At 43.2% G+C, this 16,311-nt stretch overlaps 1 protein-coding gene across 1 annotated transcript in view; it reads left to right on the top strand.

The window, feature by feature from the left end:
• Nucleotides 1–16,311, top strand: part of Pez (protein tyrosine phosphatase non-receptor pez) — a 76,610-nt gene that overhangs the window by 48,085 nt on the left and 12,214 nt on the right. The window contains exons 17-18 of the mRNA XM_080276591.1: nt 313–531; nt 11,895–12,095. Of these exons, the coding sequence (XP_080132717.1) occupies nt 313–531; nt 11,895–12,095 (420 nt within the window). The remainder of the gene's footprint in view (nt 1–312; nt 532–11,894; nt 12,096–16,311) is intronic.

The raw sequence follows: 16,311 nt of genomic DNA, 5'->3' as shown, positions 1-16,311 counted from the left end.
CAGTGGTTTGGTTCCCATTTGGATGCTGCATTTGTATCTCGAACCAGTTAACAGTGGGAGCGTAGTAGGCCCCACATCACCCCATTATTTGGTCATGTAGTTATTGCTCAACATCGTAAACGGTTTCCTAGGATACAGAAAATCATTAAGCTTTTCATTCAGTGTAGAGTCAGCTAAGAATGTAGGAGGCAGCACCACATCAAGGGAATGGATGGCCACCAATGTCTACCCTGATTGTACAACAGGGGTTATATTAAGCGCATTTGGATCAGAATGTTGACGTGTTGCATCATATTGTCGTATACGTTACAGGCAGTGCAGTTGGAGACAAGACTGTTGAAGGGAGACATCCTGCAGGAGTTTGAGTCTATCCCACGTTCTCGAGCCAATGCTACCTTCACCACCGCCACCCGGCAAGACAACATCCCACGTAACCGATATAAGGACATCGTTCCTTACGAAGAGAACCGTGTCAAGATTACCCCAACTAAGGACAACAAAAGTGGATACATCAATGCTTCACATATTACTGTAAGTTAATCTCTGTATTTTTTTTTCTGCTGCTTCTGTAGAGTACACCTCTCTCAGTAAATGGGTTAGGAACGATTCCATTTACATTTCCAGTATGCTTGTCATTTTTTTGTCATTCTTGTCTTAGCCAGTTGATTCAGTGTAACTTAAGGAAAATTGTTTAAAGTAAGAGCAGTAATACTATATTCCATCCCATCACTGTTATCTTGAAAATTATGCTCGTTTACTTGTCATTTATAAAGGCTCCTACATGCATTTGTGTGTCAGCATTGGTCACCTGATGGCAACTGTCCACACTGCTCGATCTCTGACAGCCTCCCTACTCAGTCCCTAATCCCAGAGGTCACACTCAGTGACCTCGTCCCAGGTCTTTTAGGTTTGCCTCTTGCAGCGCTTCCCTTGACGTTCATACCTCTCACCTTCCACACCAGACTGTCATCTTTCATCCTCTCATCAACATACCCAAACTACTTCAATCTACCCCTTCTTATCACAGCACCAATACATTCAAGTTCCATCCTTCCTCTCAACTCTTCAGTTGTCACAAATTCAAGGACGTACTTCACATCCACCATATCATTGCAATATCTACATTTGAGCCTACAGATATCCTGTCCCTTTACTGCTCAGGTCTCACTACCATACAGCATTACACTGCTAACTCTTGCTGAATACCAGGACCACTTAGCATGGAGGGATAGCCCTCTCAGTGTCAGGAGAGACAACAGTTCTTCCTTGAGCCACTCCTTACTCAAGCCACAGCGCTAGCACCAACCCCACCTCCAGCACATAAGTGTTCCCCCGAGTAACAAAACTCCTCCACAGGCTCACTCTCCGTAAAGCTCAATCTTCTCATGCCTCTCAGTCTCTGCATGCTTTCCTCAACAGACCACACACATGAAATCAGCATTATTTTGCAGCGGTGGTTGAATCGGTAGAGAGGCAGGCTGCAGTCCTAATGGACCCAGGTTCAAATCCTGGCTGGGGCAGGGAGCAGTTCGAGGATTTGAATTTCATAAAAGCAGACTTTTCTGATCTACCGCCGACATATTGTAAAAGTACCTCTGCTAATACCAATACACCAGTCCTGTATGAGACACCCCAAGCATGTATTCAGTATGGATGGTGGGTGTTAGTGCCGAAAGTGGCGACATATGGAGGACTACTGGGCCTTGGAATAGGCCACTGCTGCTGAGAAAAAGGCCTTGAAGTCTTTGCCCAGAGTGGGACATGTTAAGAAAAAAATAATAATAATAATAATATCTGTGAACCCACTTATCACAAACACTGCACAAGATGGAGTTACTTTGCACACCCTTGTGGCAAATTGCACATGGCCACACTCCATCTGTTTTGACATTGCCTTCACCAGCCGTAGATATCATCACTTATTTTATTCGTGTTTGCACTTTCCATGTCCTAAATCTTTCTTTTGCCTCCCTTTCATTCTCTGCAATCAATGCTAAGTCATCAGCATAGAGCATCATCAATGGGAGTCCATTTCTGAAGTCATGTGGTAGATATTCAAGCACTTTTATAAACAATTAGGGGTTCAAGACTGACCCCCTGATGCATGCCATCATTCACGGAAAACTTATCACAAATCTCAATTCCTTTCCACTAGGTTGTGAGCAACCACATACATAGCCACAACCACTCTAACTAGCCACTCCTGAGTCCTAGGCTTTCTTCATTGACCACTTCACCACCTTCCCAAGAACTTGGTCAGAGGCCTGCTCCAAATCAACAGAAACAAAGTACAGATACCCTTTTTTTCCTGTATATTCTTCCTGAAACTGTTAGTCAATGAATATGGCATCAGTGGTCCCGTTGGCCTGGCATAAACCCAAACTGTATCTCATCAGTATTCACTCCTTCCCTTATCATACCTTCTAAGACGATCTCCATTACTTTCATTATGTGGTCCAAAAGATTTATGGCTCTATATTTTCCCTTTCCAGGGCATCACCATTCCCCATGTACACATTTGCAATAATGCTTTTCCATCAGTCATGTGTGACAACACACATATATAACTGAATTTATCCAGTCAGTAACAAAATCCACTCATATCTTCTGAGGCCTTCAGTACAAGGTGCTACCCAAAAGTTCCAGCAATATGAATATTGTAGGAAAATAAATTACCTCACCTCCTAGTTTTCACTGTCACCTTCAAAGTAGTCCCCTTGGGCATGTATACAGTGGACCCAGCGTTTTTTCCACGAGTCCATGCATCACTGGAAGGCTTCAGGCGTGATGGTGTTGAGCACCTGCAATTCTGTCTGGATCTCCTCAATCGAGTCAAATCGACGCCCTTTCAGTCGTAATTTCAGCTTGGGAAAGAGGAAAAAGTTGCAGGGGGCAAGGTCAGGTGAATAGGGTGTGGTGGGGAATGACCACCGTGTTAGTGGAAGCCAGGAACTGCCGGACAACAATTGACGTGTGGACGGGGGCGTTGTCATGATGCAGAACCCAGTCCTTGTTTTTCCACAGTTCTAGACATTTGTGGCAGATGTTCTCCCTCAGACGCTGCAAAACTTCACAGTAAAACTTTCTGCTGACAGATTGACCTGGTGGGATGAATTCCTTGTGAACTCTCCCTTGGATATCGAAGAAAATGATCAACATTGACTTGACATTGCTGCGAACATGACGCACTTTTTTCGGCCTCGGTGAAATGGGAGACTTGCATTGCGATGACTGCTTCTTTGTCTCCTCGTCATAACCATAAACCCATGATTCATCACCAGTTATGACCTTCGAGATGAAGGTGGCGTCATCTCTGATCCGATTCTTGAGCTCCCTGCAAACTGCAACGTGTTGTGCCTTCTGCTTATCACTCGGCAGTCTTGGCATAAATTTTGCAGCGATATGTCTCGTTCCCAACACGTCCGACAGAATGCGTTGCTTTCTCCCATACGACAGTCCAACAATATTACAAACATCATGGATAGTTTGTCTGCAGTGGCGTACCTGAGGGGGGGGGGGCAGGGGGCTGTTTGAAACTGCCCCCCAGGCCCCCAATTTAGGGGGGCCCCAAAAAGCCTGGAAAATTTATAAGCTTTTTATTAACATTTAAAAATATATATATTTATCATCCCGACAATCCCGGCTGAGATATTAGATAAGTTTTGAGAATGAGATGTCTGGCAACTTGTAGCCAAGCAGAAGGCCTAAACCTTCCAATACATTCGAGACACGTCTCAGTCGTCGCCTGACATTGAAACCTGTGGGTGCAACGCCGCCAGCTCTTGGAAATCGGCTTTTATAACAAACAACAGTACAGTCTACGACTGATTGTGAGTATAAAATAATAGAAATACTTTGTTGTAATAGTGTATATAAATATATATATATTTTTCGTTTTTGTAATTTTATAGAGTTGAGAGGATTACGGGACAATATTTAGAAGTTGCCATGACTGGTTTTTCCATCCATCCATCCATCATCCAGTCCTACATTGCCCCATGAGGAGCGTAGGAGCCCGGGTCTAGGCAGTTGGTCCCGACATTTAAGATGAGAGTGACCAGCCTCACTCATCTCTGAGTGGCATTACATGAGCAATCAACCCCAACCACCCCTTGGATATAAACCTTCACAGGCTCAATCCGATTGGAGCACAATAATTACCCACTAAACCACCAGGCGCCAAAATTTGGTTATATGGTTACCACCCAGTGTAGTAAATGGTTTCCTGGTGCACAGGAAACTATTTGGCTTGTCACTCAGTGTAGAGTCACCCACAGGCTGAAGGAAGTGGAAAGAATGAAGGAAAGAAAGACAGAAGAGGGAGTGTAAAGTCACCCGTAGGCAGAAAGACAAGGAAAGAATGAAGGAAAGAAAGACAGAAGAGGGAGTGTAAAGTCACCCGTAGGCAGAAAGACAAGGAAAGAATGAAGGAAAGAAAGACAGAAGAGAATGGAAAGAAAGAAGGATGGAGAGGAAAGGGCAGACACCCGAGAGCAGCACTACATTGAGTGAGTGGATGGTGAGTGCCCCTACCTACCACAGAACTGTTAATGACCAAAATACATTTTCCTGATGTGTTTTACATTATTATTAATGCTTTAATGAATCTGATAATTGTTTTTGGTGCTGATGAGTTAGGTTTACCTTAGAGTAGGTTAGGCTGGGTAGGGTGAGGTTAGGTGGGCTGCTGCATTGTAACATTAGCATCAAAAATTTTTACCAGTTTCATTAATAACACTGTAAAACACACCCGAAAAATGTATTTTGGTAATTAAAAACCAGTTATGGCAAGGATTACGAATGTTTAACTGTTACACTATAAAGCCTGCCCACAGTTCTACAATATACCTATGGCAGGCCCTAGCTTTTGGGGGGCCCCCTACATTTAGATGTGGAGGGAGCCCCACAAAGAACCTAGCCCCCCGGGCCCCCAAATCTTTAGGTACGCCCCTGTTGGTCTGCTATCTGCAAGGATAGCCTGATGAACATTTCCTACGTTTCTGGTGTTGTTGCCATTGATGGTCGTCCAGAAAGGTCATTGTCTTCGACGGATATTCATCCTTCTTTGAACCGCTTGTACCAGAAAAATGTTCTGCTTTGGGGCATGGCATTGTCACCAAAGGCTTGCTGAAGCAACCGGTGAGTTTCTGCAGCCGTCTTGTTGATCTTGAAGCAGAACTTCATGCAGGTTCTTTGTTCTGTGAGGTCCGCCATTGCAAAACCGCCAAACCACCTACACACCATGTTACCATAGTAAACATAGCTCAACAACATGTCCACTCACAGAGATGGCCGGGGCCACACTGACACACAAGGGGTGCTGCTGACTCCTCCTAGTGGCAACAGGCAGAAATGCAAACGGTTGGCTCCCTTTGTTCAAAGTACTGGAACTTTTGGTAGCACCTCGTATTTCAGCAGTCAACCAAGACATACCCATTGCCTTCCCCAACTGCATCCTGTCTCTTGCCCTGCTAACAGTAGCAGCAGTAATCAAAGGCCATGGGCCAAACCCTGGATCTGCTAACTCCAAACCTTCCCTGCTTCAGTCAAACTCCTTATTCAGCAGTCATTTACAATGCCCTCTCAGGCGTCTTTAACATCCTGACTGTCCACCCTTACCTTTCCATTATTATTATTCACACACTGCCTACCTGTGATATCCCTGTTTACCTTCATCTGATTTGCCACCTTATCATGCCTTTTCTCTTCCCAGAAAAGTCTGCTTTTCCCCATAACTGTGGCTACTACACCCCCATCCCACCACCATGTCACCCTATGTCTTGGTGGGCTCCATGTCCATCCATACACTCAGTAACTCTCAGGAGTTTATTCTTGAGAGTTCTGTACTGCATACTTAGACTTCTGTCTACAGATCACAGTTTGACCACCACACTATGTCACCATAGAAGGCATCCCTTACTGCATGTTTTTTCAGTTTCATACTTTCCTCCTGGGGGGTCCATTTCATCACTACCAGCTGAAGTACTATGTCACATATCAGCAATATGTGTTGCTGCACGCACACTTCATCCCCAGATTCATATGTAATCGGCCGACTCTCTCTTTTCTCCAAGACCATGTTGCACACAATCATGTACATTTCCTCTTGAACTCTAGTATCCTCTCCCCTTATGTATGTGGATCCCCTGTGCACCCCTTCATATCCATGAGCTGCTGCACCCACATGGCCATTTAATTCCTGAACCAAAACTACAATCTCATCATCCTCGGTATCATCAGCCATACGTATCAAATCTTCCTAGAATCTGTCCTTATCTTCATCCAGGCCTACTTTTGGAGCATATATCAATATTACTTTGATCAGGAGTTTTCCTAACAATATTATCAATGCTGTAATCCTTTCACATACTTTCAGTAAATTCATTACACATTCTACTCATTCTACCCATTTCTCTTCAACAAGCATACCCACATCCCTGTGTCTGTCTACACATCCCTTCCAAAATAACTTTCACTGTATCTTCAATATTTCCCAAGAATCATCAATGCTGATTCTCCTTTCAACCTAACCCTCTGTAAGCAGCAGCAATCCACACATCTTCTTGTACAAGGTCTTCACATCCCCTCCCCCTCACCTACCTCATCCCCTCAAGCTACACGAATTCCAAATCTCACTCTGAACCCCTTGGGTGATTTAGTTTCCTCAGGCTTGTTAGCTATGGTTTTTGGCATCTTTTTCATATTCGGTAAAGTAAAGGAGGAGACGGACCACAAGCCCTGCCAGCCTGCACAGCCCCAACTCCAGGCAGGGGATCAGTCATAGTCAGTGATTGTTACAGTGGCCATTTGGCACCTTGTCAAGGCAGCTACAGGGACTGCCTCCAAGCATGCCTTGGCACTGTAACTGCCCCACCATTATGCACTCAGTGATAAGACAGCCTCCTGGGGCGCCACTCCCAGGTTCGGACCCTTCTTTATTTGGAGGAAGTGAAGATCTAAGCCCCATCTCATCACAGCCTCAAACCTGTCCCGGTGGATCCCATGCCATGCCTCCCCTTAAAGTCTGCTGCTAGGTAGCAGGGACAGAGTTTTCTGGTTGCATGACTTTGCTGACACCAGTTCCTGTGATGTAATAGGGTATTGTATGTGGTATGTAAAGTGCATTCAAAAGACAGAGAAAAGTGCTTGGGAGATTATGCTGACCTAGCGTCTGTGTTAGTGACACACTGAAAAAAGTCAGCAAAGGGGGACAGTCAGGATAGACCTGATGGCTAAGGAAACAGGAGCTTCAGGTCTCCCAAGCTTTCATCATCCTCATCTGGAGCACCATCCTAATTGGCTGGTGCTAAAGCCTACTCCCTAGCCAATAGTCTCCAAAGCTGAGTGAAAGCCACCAAAACTGACAAGAAGAGATTAAGACAGACATCCTGTTTGGAGTCAGCAGATCCAGTATTGGGCCTTTGGTCTTTGGTGGATGCTGCTGCTGTGAGCAGGGCAATAGACAGGATGCAGGTGTGTCTGGGTTGAATGCTGAAATGCTTAAGGCCTCAGGAGATATATGAATGGAGTTAGTCCATCCATCCATTTATCATCCAATCCTGTGTCGCCCCACAAGGAATGTAGGAACCTGGGGCAAGGCAAGTTGGCCCTGGCATTCAGGATGAGAGTGACCAGCCTCGCTCATCCGTGAGTGGCATTACATGAGCAATAAACCCCAACCACCCTTTAGATGTAAACCTGCACCAGGTCAAACCTAGCGTAGTAAATGGTTTCCTGGTATACAGGAATCCATTTGGCTTGTCACTCTGTAGTTACTGACAATAGATACAGTTATATATGAGTTTGTTATCCCAGGTGATTGGCTGAAGAGTGTGATTGTAAATGTGTAGAAGGGGAAGGGTGGTGCCCTGGAAAGAGGAAATTGTAGAGGCATAAAACAATGAAGATGATGGAGAGAGTTCTAGAAAGTATGATTAAAGAAAGAGTGAATATTGATGAGATGAACTTTGGGTTTTTCCAAACGTACCACTGATCCCACATTCATTGTTCGACAGCTTTAGGAAAGATATATATAGTAAAGATGAGGGATCTTTGCTTTTTTTTTTTTTTTTTCTCCCTCAAAGAGAAGGCCTTCGACAGTCCCTAGGCAGGTGGTGATGTAGGCAATGAGAAAGCTTGGGATCGAGGAGTGGCTGGTTAGAGTGGTTGTGGCTATGTATGTGGGTGCTTCGACCCAGGTAAGAGTGAATGGAGATTTGAGTGATGAGTTTTCTGTTAATGTCGGTGTGCATCAGGGGTCAGTCTTGAGTCCCTTATTGTTTATCATGGTGCTTGAAATCCTCTCAGGTAACTTCAGAAATGAGCTCCCATGGGAGATGTTGAATACCAATGATTTGGTGTTGATTGCAGAGAATGAAAGGGAGGCAGAGGAAAGATTTAAGAAATGGAGAGAGGGTATGGGGCACAGGGGCTTGATAGGAAATGGAGATTAAACAATGGTGATAATATCTAGGGTTGGTGGCAGTACTGTCAAAGAAGAGGGAGAGTGGCCATGTGTAGTTTGCCACGTGGGTGTGGGAAGTAATTCCATTTTGTGCAGTGTTTGTGATAAGTGGGTCCATAATAGATGTGGTGGTTTAGAGGTAGACTGTGAGATAATGCTGATTTCATGTGTGCAGTGTGTTGGTGAAAGCATGTGGAGATTGCCAGTCGTGAAAGGATTGATCTTGCTGGTGAGTTTCTCGAGTGTGTAGAAGAGTTTTGTTGTTTCAGAGACATGTTATGTCACGGAGGTAGGGCCGGAACTAGCTCTGTGGCTAGAGTGAGGAGTGGTTGGAAGAAGCAAAGGGAGTTGTTCTCTCTTCTGACATTGAGAGGGCTCTCCCTCTATGCTAAGGGATCTTTGTATGCAGCATGTATTAGTGTAATTCTGTATGCTAATGAGACCTGGGCAGTAAAGGAAGAGAATATTTGCAGGCTTAGATATACAGAAATGGCAGTGATTAGGTGGATGTACACTGCATCCTTGAATGTGAGGCTTGGGGGAGGCTAGGTTTATAATGGAAGAATTACTGGTAGGAGGTAGGATAGGACTGGAGTGTATTGGTGTTGTAATGAGGAGAGGTAGATTGAGATGGTTTGGGCATGTGGAGAGGATGGGGGATGACAATTGAGTGCAGAAAGTGAGAAGCGTTAATGTTAGGTATAGGGTTGCAAGAGGTAGACCGAAAAAGTCATGGGATGAGGTCATTGAGTGTGACCTCAGGATTAACCCTTAAACCGCGGGCTTGTTTTGCTTTGACTTGTGGCTCCAGTGGGCATATTCACGCTCCGACAGACTCTTTAAAAATATTTGCCAAAAATCAGTTATTAGTCCTAGATTATTAAAATCACATATGCTTATGGCACATACCTTCAGCTTTCTCCTGGGGTGTTTGTTGAGCCTTCGTCGAGTACCATAGGACTTGTGGAGACCTCTGAAGTTGGGTAATGAAGTCTCCACTCTAAACTTCCCGACAACTCGTAATATGATTACCATAGCCTGATATTATCACTAGAAACACTATTCTATGATTCTCAAATAGTTTGGAATCCATACTTAAAAAAAAAAAAAAATGTGAAAGCAATGAAAATTACGAGGGCGTATGACCATCCCTCTTCCGATCGTTCGCCGCTGGTGGTGTCATTTATTATTCATAAAAATACTCACAGTTTGTATTTCTATAACTGTGTAACACATATATATATCTACAGCCTTTATCCATAAGTTTCCTTCAGTAATAGTAGTTTATTGTCACTGTAGGGATTCAATTTCTTTCAGTAAAATACGTAGCATTCACTTTCTCGTCCTGTATACTAGCATTGAGAGTGAATGTCACTTTCACCTTCACTTTCATTACTCCTAGTGTATATACTCGTATTCTTATAATACTACTCATTAACATTTCTATTTCGTTCTCTATTTTATTTACATTATTTACATTTCTATTTTATTTACACTGTGTTTTGCACTGTCACTTGAAGTAACTTATAAAACTATTTTCCACTGTTCACTTATATTTACGTTCATTGCTTTCACTTGCTGTTTACACATTATTTACACATTATTTACAGTTCCACTTGCACTGTTTTACTCAACAGAAAGATCGTAGTCACTCTTTTTCAATTGTCAGGCCTTTACTCTTTCCACACGAAGTTTAGTAGGGGGTAAAGGTCACAGGGCCCTTTTGCATGGGGCTAAAAAGCGAAGGAAGTTAACAGGAGCGAATCCGACATACTTTCACCTTGAAAGATGACAGTGAACTGATAGTGGTGGCCTCCTGCCGCCTGGCTAGGGTGAGTGCAATACTGCCAACTTCAGCCTAATGAGACCTGCTGATATATAGCAATGAAATGATTGGCAGGAAACCAAGACAATATATAATAAATTAGGTAGTTCCAGGTGAATGTAAATATAACTTAGGCTTCTCCCTTCCTTTCTTATATATATTTTTATTACGAAAATAGATTATACGGCATATTTCAAGGGAAAATAAACAGCGAAAATTAGCGAATGAGTGCACGTGAGGTGTTGTCAGGTGATAATTAGCCAATTCTAGGTGTATGGCACTCTCACTTACCTTATTTCTTTCTTGTATATATTATTTGGTTTAAGAATAGGGCTTAGGGCTTATTTCAATGGATGAAATCAGTGAAAAATTCCAGGGAAGATTTACTTAGCGTAGCACGGCCGGGCAGGTGAAAGGATAGGGTAATGGAGGGGAGGTAGGGAGGGGAGTCAAGAACGGGGAGAAATGGCTAAATTGTCAACAATGGATGGGAGTACAGATGAGATTAGGAGTGCTGACTAGTGTTGGACATTGGCAGTACTGATAGATGATACAAGCCACCACTTGAAAGCCCGGGCGAATTCAAAATAACACAGAATCACAAAAGTGACGCCCCACGGTATGATCCCTTGCTCCCAAGCGTCATGAAAGTGACGCCCCGCGGTTAAGGGGTTAAGGGACTGAATAGGGAGGCTGCCAGAGATTGAGCAGTATGGAAAGCCGCTATTAGGTGACCAAGGCTGATTCATGCAAGCATGTTGGAACCTTTATAAATGAAGAGGGGGGGGGGAATGGATTTAATGGGTTAATAGCCTTGGCTGGCATATCTACTTAGAGGTAAACCCCCGCATAATCAGCTCAGAGCTTGAAAACTTATACTAGACTGATCTGGTTAAGACTTCTGTGAACACCACCTATCTGTACACTCAAACCTTGATATAAGGGACAAAATGGGAAATCAAGCTGTCCCTTACTTGAAAATGTCCTTTGTTTTACCACATATAAAGACAATCTTATTATGAAATGCAGTGATTGTTTCACTTTTCTTACTTATTTATATGATTATGAATATTATTTTACAAGTACCGTATAAAGAAACATATTAATGTGTATAACCTAGACATTACATATCACTTTTGAATGGTCTTGTCCATTTGTCAGGCAGAATATGGAGTCCCTTAAATCCAAAATCCCTTAAATGGAGGTCCCTTAAATCCAAAATCCCTTAAATCCAAAATCCCTTAAATGGAGGTCCCTTAAATCCAAAATCCCTTAAATGAGGTCCCTTAAATCGAGGTTTGAGCATATTTTCATACAGTAACAAACTAGGAAACGATTTATGTCACGTTTGTACTATGTCTGTGTAGAGTTACACTCTGCTTCCTATTTCACATTAACCACCTTTCACACAACAGACAATAACACTATTTTTCATGTGTTTAAAGCCTTTAAGTCCACCCTGGTGGACTCATATATGTCCATGCATCAGATGCACAGTACTTAGTTTAAACAGATTATGAGGTTGTCCAGCAAGCATTACAAATGTGTGTGGTTTTTTTTAGCCATTTACTCCAAGGCTTCATCATTTTCTGTTATCTTTTTTAGGCAAGTGTGGGGGAGAGCCAGAGGTTTTACATCTGCTGCCAAGGTCCTTTACCCAATACAGTGGGTCACTTCTGGCAGTGTGTGTGGGAGGCAGATGTTTACCTTGTAGTGATGCTCACCTCTGTCACAGGGGACACTGCCACCAGCAAAAGCTTCCCATATTGGCCGCAGACAGACAACACCAGCGTTGAGTGTGGACAGGTGAAGCCAATCAACAAGATTTGTTGCTCTTGATTTGCTTAATCAGTAAACAGACCTTTTGACCTGGTACTACTCACTGTGTTCCCAACTTGTCATCCTTGCCTTGTGTTAGACATTATCACGCTACAAGTGGGAATGTATCTCTTCCGGCCTTCATTGTCACGCCTTTTTTCTCTTTCACTCTTGCTTTTGACCACCATTGTTTCTGACTCTAGTACTTTCATGAGACTCTGTTACTGATTCTATTACAAGTTGAAATTTCATGATCTGTCGGTAAAAATGATGAAATCTTCCCGCACGAACTTCAGTGGATACTTTTCTTTGTTGCCTCTTATTACTTCACTGTTTGCTAACAGTCTACATGGCTTTGTTTTCCTGCCTAATGTCATCTGATACAGAGCATTAAATATGGATAAGAATATACTTTTTGATGTTTATTTTTTGTGATTTGATGATTCATGATTTGGACATCACTTTTAAGTGTAGATTTTATTTTGTGTGACATTTTTCATCTGAGTGTTGTTGGTTTTCGATGTAAGACAAACATGAAGAGAGTTTCTTTACATTTTAACCCCAAACCAGATGAACAATAGCTTGAGAGTTCCACGTCCTTTATTACACTAAGCCTTTATCTATCCATCAATAGCCAGATGCCATAATCCCCTAAGGGGTGGCCACAAACAAATTGCCTCAATGTCGCCCTCTCCCCTGCCATTTTTCTGCCCTCCTCCCAACTTATACCCCCATCTCTCATATGCCTTTCTACTCCATACCCCCAACTCATCCTGAGTCTCCCCCTCCCTCTCCCCCATTTCACCTTACTCACATATACTCCTCTCGTTAGTCTCGTGCTCTCCATCCTTTCCACATGGCCAAACCACCATAATATACTTCTTGTAATGCTTTTTGTCACACCCACATCCACACCTCAACACTTCTTCACGTCTTCCTTTGTTAGCGAGTGTCCCATGTAACTCCACATGCTCCTTTCGAATAACTCATTTGCACAGCTCTCACGCATGACTTGTATCCTTCCAACAAAGTCCAAGCTTCATATCCATATGGTAGACTGGATCTCGCAATATTGTCATGCAGCAACTTTTTTACTTCCATACTCACTTCTCTATTTCTTATCTTTGCTTTCAAGGAACCAGCAGCCTTTCTTCCCTGTTGTACCCATTCAAGCACTTCATCCTCTAAACTTCCATCCTTATTCAACCAAGCCTCAACTTTTATTTTGGCTTTACTGACACTTAAGTTCTAAATGCAGAATGTGACACAGGGCTTAATCCTTTTACCCTTGCATTAACCTTTTCTTCCACGACTTGCCAACTCCTGTCTTTCAGTAACAGTACAGTCTTACCGTTTATGCAAATGACTTGACAGTAGCTTCACAACACTCCAAGCAGCAGACCAGCTCCAGCCGTACCTACATCCTTTAGAACACTAGTTAAAACAGAACAGATTGACTGCCTCACCAGTCAGATCAACCATTACCCAAGGTCCATGTGCACCATGTCAGCCAGCCAGACTACCAAAATAAACCCAGTCCACATAGTGATGTTACACTTCATCCTCCTCAGCTGCTCACTCCACTTACTAGCAAAGTCTCCTCAAATATTATTGCTTTTTGTGTCCCACATGAACAAATTTATAATTTTCATTGCATTCCCTTGAGAAAGCCAATTCTTCTCTGATACTTGTCATTCATTTTTGAGTCCTGTTACCTTTCTTACTGAAATACTAATCCATCCATCTATCCATCATCCAATCCTACATTGCCCCATGAAGAGCGTAGGAACCCGGGGCTAGGCAGTTGGTCCCAACATTTAAGATGAGAGTGACCAGCCTCACTCATCCCTGAGTGGCATTACATGAGCAATCAACCCCAACCACCCCTTGGATATAAACCTTCACCGGCTCAATCCGATTGGAGTGCAATAATTACCCACTACTGTAAACCACCAGGCACCAAAATTTGGTTATATGGTTACCACCCAGCATAGTAAATGGTTTGCTGGTGCACAGAAAACTGTTTGGCTTCTCACTCAGTGTAGAGTCACCCACAGGCTGAAGGAAGTGGAAAGAATGAAGGAAAGAAAGTCAGAAGAGGGAGTGTAAAGTCACCCGTAGGCAGAAGGACAAGGAAAGAATGAAGGAAAGAAAGACAGAAGAGAATGGAAGGAAAGAAGGATGGAGAGGATACAGGTAGTAATTATCAAGAATATTGGTTTACTAATGAGGAAGCATCATAGTAATCTTGTTTTCTCCTAGTAAGTTAGACTTGGATAGGTGGGGTGTTGTAGTTTGTGGGGGTGTGGTGTGGAAGGTGGGGTGTGAGGTGCTTTGCAGGAGTGGGGCAGTATGGCATACAATGGTAGGTGGGGTGGTAAGATGTATGAGGTGAGTTTATGGTGGTGTGGGAATGGGGTAGTGTGGTGTGGTGTTCGGATGGGGAATTGTACTGTTATTCGCAGGTGATGTGGTGTAGGGGTGGGGTGGAGTGGTGTAGTGTGGAGGTGTGAGGCTTGCGGTGGTATGTGGTGTGGTGAGGCGTTTAGTGTGGTATACTGTACATAACACTGTTCAACCCACATATACTGCACCATACTACACTACCCCCACACCAAAACACGCCACGCCCACACCATACCATTCTGCCCCACTTCCCATACCATATTTTCCTATCGACTCACCAAACCCTCATCCCCCACACCACACTCAGCTACAGTACACCTCCCAAACAACACACCATCCCCACACCACACTACACCACATCCCCATATACTTGTATTACACTACCCCACTTCCCACACTTCACACCTCAAAATTACAACACCCCACCTCCCAGACCACACCATCTTTCATTCCACATCTAACTTAACAGGATGAGGACACAAGATTTCTTTGATGCTTCCTCAGTAAACCAGTACTCTTCATCACTATTAATAGTGTATTTAGTATGTGGAGTAACTAGATTCAAAGGGGAATGTCATAGGTATTAAAGAAGAATTGGTTTTCTCAAGGAAATGTAAGGAAAACAATAGATTTGTACATATAGGCCAGAAAATGCAAAAACATTGGAGGAGACTTCGTTAGTAAATGGAGTGAGTTGCTGAGGAGGATGAAGTGTGACATCACACCTCAGCTGTCACCTGCACAAACTTGCCTGTTTGGCCGACTTGGTGTGTATAGATCATGCCATTAACCAATTGACTCCAGACAGACATCAGTCTTCAAACACACCCTCAGGTTTCCCCTTTTAACCAACCATCGATTCTGGGATGACACCCTAAAATTTTATGACCTGGAAGATGCACGTGACCCTTTCTCAAGATTAAGTACCATCAGTACAAAGGGATCTTATAATATTGATATCTGGAAAACACTTGGAGGCATTACCTGTGAACAGTGGAAAGAATATGAAAACTGTCTACAAATGGTTTAACCTGTGGATTGCCCAATTACCTTTTTTTTTTATCCCACCCCGTGGTGTACAAAAAAATGACAAAAAAAAAAAAAAGGTTTTGTTTTATTATAAACATGAAAGATTAACATCCAGGGCATCATGTGGTGAAAAAAAATCTCTCTCTCTCTCTCTCTCTCTTTGCGTAGTACTATGCATAAGTTTGCGTAAGGGTGTTGTGAAAAAATTGTTTATTATAAACTTGAAGATAAACATCCAGAGTATCATCTGGTGAAAAAAAAAAAAAAAAAATCTCTCTCTCTCTCTCTCTCTCTCTCTCCGTCTTTGCGTAGCGTCTTGCGTAAGTTTGCAAAGGGGTACAGTATAGTGAAAAAATAAAAAAAAATAAATAAAAACTTTATTATAAACTATAAACATCCAGGACATCATCTGATGAAAAAGAAAAAAATCTCTTTGTCTTTTCGTAGCGCCATGCGTAAGTTTGCATAGGGGTGGAGTGGTTAGTGGTGATGCATGGTCACTGGAAGGTTAGCACAGCCTGAGCTGTGGCTTGCAACATGATGCTTCCCAGCCTGAGCTGTGGCTTGCAACATGATGCTTCCCAGCCTGAGCTGTGGCTTGCAACATGATGCTTCCCAGCCTGAGCTGTGGCTTGCAATCCACAGGTTAACCAACAAAAACTTGGAGTTGAGTATTGCCATCTCTCTCTCTCTCTCTCTCTCTCTCTCTCTCACACACACACACACACACACATGAGAGAGAGAGAGATTTTGAGTGCACGTGGGTGCC

This window comes from Coenobita brevimanus, chromosome 65 (assembly GCF_032717465.1).
Source record: "Coenobita brevimanus isolate Jiangsu-jjx chromosome 65, ASM3271746v2, whole genome shotgun sequence".
NCBI lineage: Eukaryota > Metazoa > Arthropoda > Malacostraca > Decapoda > Coenobitidae > Coenobita > Coenobita brevimanus.
The sequence above is the reverse complement of the archived record's forward strand: the minus strand, read 5'-3'. Positions and strand labels throughout refer to the sequence as shown.